Source organism: Sinocyclocheilus grahami, unplaced genomic scaffold, assembly GCF_001515645.1.
Source record: "Sinocyclocheilus grahami isolate Dianchi unplaced genomic scaffold, SAMN03320097.WGS_v1.1 scaffold704.1, whole genome shotgun sequence".
In the NCBI taxonomy this organism is placed as follows: Eukaryota; Metazoa; Chordata; class Actinopteri; order Cypriniformes; family Cyprinidae; genus Sinocyclocheilus; species Sinocyclocheilus grahami.
The window spans coordinates 606,718-615,426 of NW_015505883.1; the positions used below are offsets into that span (position 1 = coordinate 606,718).

Genomic DNA, 8,709 nt, shown 5'->3' on the forward strand with positions numbered 1-8,709 from the left:
ATACCTAATTTACACCCTCATATAGACTTGGTTTGGATCTGCATTAAAAATAATTTTATTGTAAGCAAGACAAAACACTTTACTGAACCATTTTTACTTGCCCAAGCAAAGACTTGTGCATGGCATATATAAGTTTGCTTTCTGTCTGTGTCTATTAAAGGAAAAGCAGTGCCACTTTTGGTTTACTTTTCAAAACTGTGCATTTTTGGCTTTCTTAGGTATGTCATAAAATTAGCACATTTTACAATGGGATGTATTTTAGTTTCAAAGAGGTATGTTTAAGAAAGGCTTTCAAACACATTTTTTTATTTTTTATTTAGAATTTCTCCTTTTAATTTGAGTTTTGATCTAAAATAAAGATCATTGCCCCAAACTAATTACTTAACCACATTCCAAAAATAAGATCAACATTTGAAGAATGCTTCTATGTCGCATGTTAAACGAAATCAACTGTTGGCGCAGGACTTTTGTGGTTTTCTCTTTGGTCTCTCATATCACACATCTGACTGACCTCAAAACTGCTATTCAATGATACATTGTTTGAACAGGATCTCTTTGAATTCTCTTTACTGAACTACATTACTTAAACATTGTATAAAGTGTTGGAAAATCTTTTTTTCCTTGGCACTTTATGGGTGACTTTATCATAAAAAAGGGCAAATCACATGTTCACTTAAAACAAGTGTTTTATTAAAAAAAAGTTTTTGTGGAATAACAGTTAGCAAAAGCTCAATTGTTCAGCATTAAAAGTATTTCCATTTTCAAAGTCTGGAATAATATGCAAGTACGTGCATGTACAATATGACTAACTTGCATTAAAAAAAAAACTATTTTAATACAGCAAAATTCTAAAAACATGTTCAGCAGTAGTGGTTCCCCTTAAATCACAAATCATTTTTTCTAGTTGGCCTAGTACTACAAACCCCAAGGGTTTAGTAAAATACCTAATTTACACCCTCATATAGACTTGGTTTGGATCTGCATTAAAAATAATTTTATTGTAAGCAAGACAAAACACTTTACTGAACCATTTTTACTTGCCCAAGCAAAGACTTGTGCATGGCATATATAAGTTTGCTTTCTGTCTGTGTCTATTAAAGGAAAAGCAGTGCCACTTTTGGTTTACTTTTCAAAACTGTGCATTTTTGGCTTTCTTAGGTATGTCATAAAATTAGCACATTTTACAATGGGATGTATTTTAGTTTCAAAGAGGTATGTTTAAGAAAGGCTTTCAAACACATTTTTTTATTTTTTATTTAGAATTTCTCCTTTTAATTTGAGTTTTGATCTAAAATAAAGATCATTGCCCCAAACTAATTACTTAACCACATTCCAAAAATAAGATCAACATTTGAAGAATGCTTCTATGTCGCATGTTAAACGAAATCAACTGTTGGCGCAGGACTTTTGTGGTTTTCTCTTTGGTCTCTCATATCACACATCTGACTGACCTCAAAACTGCTATTCAATGATACATTGTTTGAACAGGATCTCTTTGAATTCTCTTTACTGAACTACATTACTACCATCTAATTACTACACCACACGCATGGCTTATTTAAACAGTTTTCTCTTTTTTGAGAGAGGGATATTTTCTTTTTGCTGTTGTCTTTTGCTGTTATCTTGATTCTTTTTAGAAACAGTCACCTTAGGTTTGCTCTTCACGGGTTTCTTCACCTCTTTTTCAGTCTTTTCAATCTTCTGTAGCCAGACCTTGGGCTTTGTCACATCTTTTGGTTTTGTTGGTTTGAGAGATTTGGTTCTCTTTCTTTCCAAAGCTCCTTTTATAGACAGTTTGGGATTGTGAGATGGCTTTCCTGTGGCTTTTTTGTCCTTCTTGGTTTGTAACAATGACTTCTTGTTTGGAGGAACCTTCTTTGGTGTTTTTGTGCTCGCGTTTATTTGCTTCTCCTTTGCCGGAGTTGTCTTTTTTAACTTTTTTTGGCTCAACTTTGCCGTAGTGGTTTTGGCCGGGATTTTTTTCTTTGGTGCAGATGTAGTGGGTTTGGCCCTTATGGGCTGGCGTGTGCCCGGTGGTTTAGTGGGCAGTATGATCTTTTCCAGTGGTGATCTTGTAGGTGTTTCACTTATGCCAAGCACGGTCACTTAAAAAAAAAGATTTATATGAGTCTTCAGGCAATTCTGTTGCATAAAACCCATTTCAATGAGTCGAAATGAATTTCTTTGGTAATCGTAAAAAATAAAAAATAAAAACATTTAAAAAAAATAATAGAAAAAAATACTAATTAATTCCACAAAAAATTACAAAGAAACAGCAAGTAACATGACATTTTGTAGTAGAAAAACTGAAGTAATATCTTGTAAAATATACTCCAATAATTGTTTTTTTACAACATTGAAAAATACTTTTTACAGTGTAAACAGATAAGACCAAATAATTTTTTAGGATGTAAAATATTCTTACATTCTCTAGGTATGAATGGCACTTTCTTCCCTCTGAGCTTTACAGGAAGTGGCTTGTATTTGCATTTTCCTGGAGGTGCCCTCCTGTAAATAAAGACAGACAAGAGGGGATGCAGAGAAAATAACTCCATTAACCTTAAAAATGTTGGCCTCCTTTAGTACCGTGCGGTAAAAAAGAAATTTGAAGCATCATAATTATTTCAACATGTATATACAAGGCTGTGTGTGTATGTGAGGACAATGACCGTCTACTGCTCCTATTAGTAATGAACCTCTTTTTTCCCCACTTGGCTATTTAAGGAGGGATTACAGAACAGCTGGGATTAATGTATGGTATTGCTATTAGTGAGATTGATTTCAGATGTGCCGATAATCTCTCATAGTCTTGCTGGTTCCAGCAATCATATGTCTCTTGATTTATCCATCAGTTAATTATTTCAAACATCAAACTGCTTATGTTGGCTTCTTTATATTATTATTTCAGTCTTTAAAGATAATTCTGTCAGTTTTTTCTGTCAGACATTTCCATACATCAGACACCCATCTCCCACAGTATAGCATGAACAAATAAATAATTGAGTTATCACTGATTAGTATTCATGATCTGCGATAGATAGATGATAGCAGATTTCCAGAAGTCTGGATGGAAACCATTTGGTGAAAGCATGCGCAACAGACTCCAAGATTCCACAGGAATATAGACAGAGTGACACTTAAACCGATACGTCCTGCAGACCTTGTGTCTCCCAGCATGATGTCTTAACTGAGAGTTATCCGTTACATTTTATTATTTTAATAGGGAATTTATCCATGATTGGTTATATAGACAGATAAGGCTAAGATACATTTTGACGACTCATCTTTTTTACTCTACTGCACGTGCATGCATATTGATATATATTGATGCTGTCTTCATTTGCAAGACAATCTGCTGAAGTAGAAAATGTATCCAAATGTAGCAAAATATAACTACCTGGATGGATCCATGAATTTGTAAAGCGTGCCAAAGGGAGACATTGCATTTGGGTAGGAGGTCGCCAGAAAATAAAGTTCTCCTTCAGGGATAAAAAAACAACAACAACATATAATATGAATGCTTTTCAGCCACATAATTGCTTTATTATTTAGATTGCACCTTTGCAGTACTGTGCACAAACCCACCTGCTTCATCCTCTGCAAATGAGATGATGAACTTGTGGTGATGATTTATAAGGCCGGGAAAAGAGCAGGTTTTTGTGTCACCCATACATACATTCTTTTCCTTCCAACTCCCAGATTTCTTATCCTCCTTCAGAGCCATTAATCGTCTGAATAGGAACAAAAGCTTGAATTGTCATTTTTCCCAGACATATTTTAAGAAAAGAAAAGAAAATAACTCCATTAACCTTAAAAATGTAGGCCTCCTTTAGTACCGTGCGGTAAAAAAGAAATTTGAAGCATCATAATTATTTCAACATGTATATACAAGGCTGTGTGTGTATGTGAGGACAATGACCGTCTACTGCTCCTATTAGTAATGAACCTCTTTTTTCCCACTTGGCTATTTAAAGAGGGATTACAGAACAGCTGGGATTAATGTATGGTATTGCTATTAGTGAGATTGATTTCAGATGTGCCGATAATCTCTCATAGTCTTGCTGGTTCCAGCAATCATATGTCTCTTGATTTATCCATCAGTTAATTATTTCAAACATCAAACTGCTTATGTTGGCTTCTTTATATTATTATTTCAGTCTTTAAAGATAATTCTGTCAGTTTTTTCTGTCAGACATTTCCATACATCAGACACCCATCTCCCACAGTATAGCATGAACAAATAAATAATTGAGTTATCACTGATTAGTATTCATGATCTGCGATAGATAGATGATAGCAGATTTCCAGAAGTCTGGATGGAAACCATTTGGTGAAAGCATGCGCAACAGACTCCAAGATTCCACAGGAATATAGACAGAGTGACACTTAAACCGATACGTCCTGCAGACCTTGTGTCTCCCAGCATGATGTCTTAACTGAGAGTTATCCGTTACATTTTATTATTTTAATAGGGAATTTATCCATGATTGGTTATATAGACAGATAAGGCTAAGATACATTTTGACGACTCATCTTTTTTACTCTACTGCACGTGCATGCATATTGATATATATTGATGCTGTCTTCATTTGCAAGACAATCTGCTGAAGTAGAAAATGTATCCAAATGTAGCAAAATATAACTACCTGGATGGATCCATGAATTTGTAAAGCGTGCCAAAGGGAGACATTGCATTTGGGTAGGAGGTCGCCAGAAAATAAAGTTCTCCTTCAGGGATAAAAAAACAACAACAACATATAATATGAATGCTTTTCAGCCACATAATTGCTTTATTATTTAGATTGCACCTTTGCAGTACTGTGCACAAACCCACCTGCTTCATCCTCTGCAAATGAGATGATGAACTTGTGGTGATGATTTATAAGGCCGGGAAAAGAGCAGGTTTTTGTGTCACCCATACATACATTCTTTTCCTTCCAACTCCCAGATTTCTTATCCTCCTTCAGAGCCATTAATCGTCTGAATAGGAACAAAAGCTTGAATTGTCATTTTTCCCAGACATATTTTAAGAAAAGAAAAGAAGAAGAAAAAAGTAGAGACCGAATAACCTAATGAGCTGTAATTCTCATGAGCTGTAACTTTGTAGCTGTAATTGAGAGTTAAATTATGCATGAAAGACAGTTAGGTTTAGTTTCTCTTAAAGTTTTTCAAAAATGAAAGAGTTGGCCCTTACCCACTCATAAAGTCTCCAAAAATATAAAGACCACTGAGGTTGGGTGATTCGCATCCTCTGTACACGTAACCTCCAGTAACGGATTTCCCAACATGGTGTCCATAGGCAAATATTGGAAGAATGTCATCTATAAAAACAAAATATTTGTGTGGGCTTCAACAGGATTTGTGTAATTAAAACAACGTGTAAAAAAATGAGAGTCTGTTCATTATATACTTATATACTTATAAGTTAAGCGGTTTCATTCAATTTCATTCTAAAAAGTACCTTCTGTTAACATTTCTTCAATATTTGAGTTGCTTTGATCCTGAATTATTCTCTTTCTTTCATTAGAGGGGTCCTATTATGCTCTTTCACAAAGTCTTGATTTTGTTTTGGGGGTGTACTTGTGTAAAAAAATGAGAGTCTGTTCATTATATACTTATAAGTTAAGCAGTTTCATTCAATTTCATTCTAAAAAGTACCTTCTGTTAACATTTCTTCAATATTTGAGTTGCTTTGATCCTGAATTATTCTCTTTTTTTCATTAGAGGGGTCCTATTATGCTCTTACACAAAGTCTTCATTTTGTTTTGGGGGTGTACTAGAACAGGCTCTCATACTAGGTTGTTCGAAAAACACATTATTTTTCCACATATTTGACATTATTACAACACCTCTCTCCTCAGTCTGGCATGAACGGCTCGAATAGTTCCTGTATCAAATGAAGGCCCGCCTTCTGAAATACGAAATGTGCTGTGATTGGTTAGCTGGGCCAGTGTGTGTTGTGATTGGCAGCACTCGGCGCCTGGTCGGGAAATGTCATTCCCCTTACCATAGCCGCCTGCGAGCTTCAGTGTAAATATTGCGTCAAAATCAAATCAATTTGAGCGGGATTTAAACCCGGATGATTGTAACCACTCTAACTTTGTCTGCATTGGGAAAGCTAGCGTGTCTCCAACATAGTGATACCACTCGTTGCCTTCTCTAGTGCAGCTCAACCAGGTCTCATCCCATTTGTTGATATTTGTGATATCACATATCCCGGAAAATATGCGTTGTAGTCCAAACTAGTCGTTCGTTGTAGTTTTTGAAAAGTGATTTCTGTTGAATAAAATATCTCCTTTTGAAGTGGACTTTGAGCTTTGTAACTTTGCAGATCTTTACAGACTAACTAAAGTTGAAAAAGTGAAAAAGCATAATAGGACCCCTTTAAAACACAGAATTAGTTGTTTTATGAATACAGAATCTCAACACAATATGCTTTCTACATACTAAGATAGTTTAAATGATTTTAAATGAACCATTCATTTCAAATAATTTGAAAAGCTCCAGAAATCAGGAGCACAAATTTATTGACTGGCCAGTGGTATGAAGTTCTGACCAATTTCATTTAGCAGTAAAAACGTTTGGAATGCTCCATTTGATCTGCCATTTTCTCTGACCCAGATGTGTGTGTGGTTATTCTACGGTTCAGCTCACCTAGAGAAGTGTTCTGGCATAATTTCATATCAAAGCACTCAAAGCCTTCTTTGGCCCTCCATCCATAGTTTCCTCCCTTCACAATGATGTCAACCTCCTCGTATCGATTTTGACCCACATCGCCGCAGAATATTCTCCCTCTCCCGTAACCTGTGAGCAGATCCCCTCGATCCACTGAGCAGCGCCACATATTCCTCACACCGTAGGCATAGACCTCTGGCTTTGCATCAGGCTCTCTGAGAAAGGGATTGTCTGGAGGAATCTTATAGGGCTTCCCATCTATACTGCTACCATCCACATCAATCCGAAGCACTTTTCCTAATAATGCTGATCTGAAACATATTTGCATAGCAGGTAAAACTTTTATGATAAAGTGTCTGAAAAGGAGTTACTGGAAAAAGATTTATCAAAGCACTAAGCATGATTTGTGACACTCATACTATTTCTACACCAATTATTAAATGTTCAGATTTTGTCATCTTAAAAACTGTCCTTACCTGTTCTGGGAATTTCCAAACTTTCCAAAAGGGTCTCCTGCTTTTCCACCGTCCCCTGTAAAGATGTATAGATATCCGTCTAGACCAAACAGAAGCTGCCCACCATTATGGTTTGCCGCAGGCTCCTCGATCTCAAGAAGAACTCTGTAGATACAGATTTGTGTAGAACTTTCAAGAAAAAATTGAGGAAATCTGCATAAAATAGCCTACTATTCACAGTCTACTGTCATCTTAAATGGATAGTTCACACAAAAAATAAATGTACTCCCCTGCATGTCATTCAAAAACCTTTATTTGCAGTATTTTCCATACAATGACAGTTCGTAGTGACCATGTCTGTCAAGATCCAAGAAGGCAAAAAAAAAGCACCATAAAAAAGGTCTGTACCACAATATTGCACAATATTCGAAGTCTTCTGAAGCTGTATGATAGCTTTGCGTGACGAACAGTCCGTTTTCACTGAAAATCAACTATGGCGAGAGTTTTGACTTCAATGACATTTGGTCATGAGACACGAAAGAACCAATGAGGTTTGATGATGTCTTTAGCGTGCAGCTTGACATGAGATATAATAATTTGAAATCTAAAGCATTTTTGAGACTTGACCAACATGTTGAAGACGAATACTTTATGCAAAGAAGAAAAGAAGAATCTGATAAGAGAAGAATTTTAGTTCCATAGAAAAAATAACAGCTATGGAACAACTTTAGGTGAGAAAATAACATTTTTGAGTGAACTATTCCTTGAACACGTGTATTTTGACAGCATGTGCATGGATCAAACCTATTAACCTCTCTGAGAGGGAGTCTGCCATGTTCATGTCATGAGCGGAGACCTTCATCTCGCTGATGCGAATTTTCTCCAGCTTGCCGTTGATCAGAATGGAGTAGTAGATGAAGAAGCGCCCACTGTTTCTGTACTTTGGATGGAAGGCGAGACCCAGGAAACCTCTTTCATCTCCCAGCCATGGTGTGGTCAACACCTCCCCGCTAATGTCCAGGAAGGGCTGTTCTAAGCGACTGCCGTCTTTCAGATAAACCCATACAAAGCCAACCTGTTCTGCCACGAACATGCGGTGTGTATCATCTCCGCTGTGGACCATCAGCACTGGGTTCCTCAGCCCATTGGCCACTTCCGTCAAGCACAGCTGCAGGCAGCCTTTGGTGTCCTCCACCACCTTGCCCAGACTGCTGTACAGGTCATTGTTCTTTAGGACGTTAGGGTAGCAGTAGTCCTGGTCAGAGAGGTTAATGAGGTTGCAGAAATGCGAGCGGTCTTTCTCACACGTCTCCAGCAGGGTTCGGCTGTTGGTTAGGTACTTGACCACAGAATGGCACTTGCTGTGGAAGTCTGAGCAGTAAGTGAGGCACAGTCCTGGTAGGTGCCGCACTGGAGTGTACGGGTCTTCAGCATCAAACAAGTGTGCGGCGTAAGGAGAACACTCCTGCGAAAGAGCAATACAAGTCTTACAATTAACTAGACTTTTACAGTTTCTGAAGCTTACTGGTTCAAGTCAAAAGTCCCCACACACAAGTCTCTGATGTTCTAGTCTATAACA

At 37.0% G+C, this 8,709-nt stretch overlaps 1 protein-coding gene across 1 annotated transcript in view; it reads right to left on the reverse strand.

Moving 5' to 3' along the window:
- Positions 1-1,313: 1,313 nt before the first annotated feature.
- The window catches only part of LOC107559887 (HHIP-like protein 2), a 9,853-nt gene continuing 2,457 nt past the window's right edge, over positions 1,314-8,709 (reverse strand). Inside the window, exons 2-9 of the mRNA XM_016243904.1 lie at positions 7,943-8,595; positions 7,152-7,295; positions 6,655-6,986; positions 5,195-5,321; positions 4,835-4,980; positions 4,647-4,728; positions 2,426-2,508; positions 1,314-2,105 (exon numbers count right to left, since the gene is read on the reverse strand). Coding sequence (XP_016099390.1) covers positions 1,555-2,105; positions 2,426-2,508; positions 4,647-4,728; positions 4,835-4,980; positions 5,195-5,321; positions 6,655-6,986; positions 7,152-7,295; positions 7,943-8,595 — 2,118 coding nt within the window. The 3' untranslated portion in view covers positions 1,314-1,554. The remainder of the gene's footprint in view (positions 2,106-2,425; positions 2,509-4,646; positions 4,729-4,834; positions 4,981-5,194; positions 5,322-6,654; positions 6,987-7,151; positions 7,296-7,942; positions 8,596-8,709) is intronic.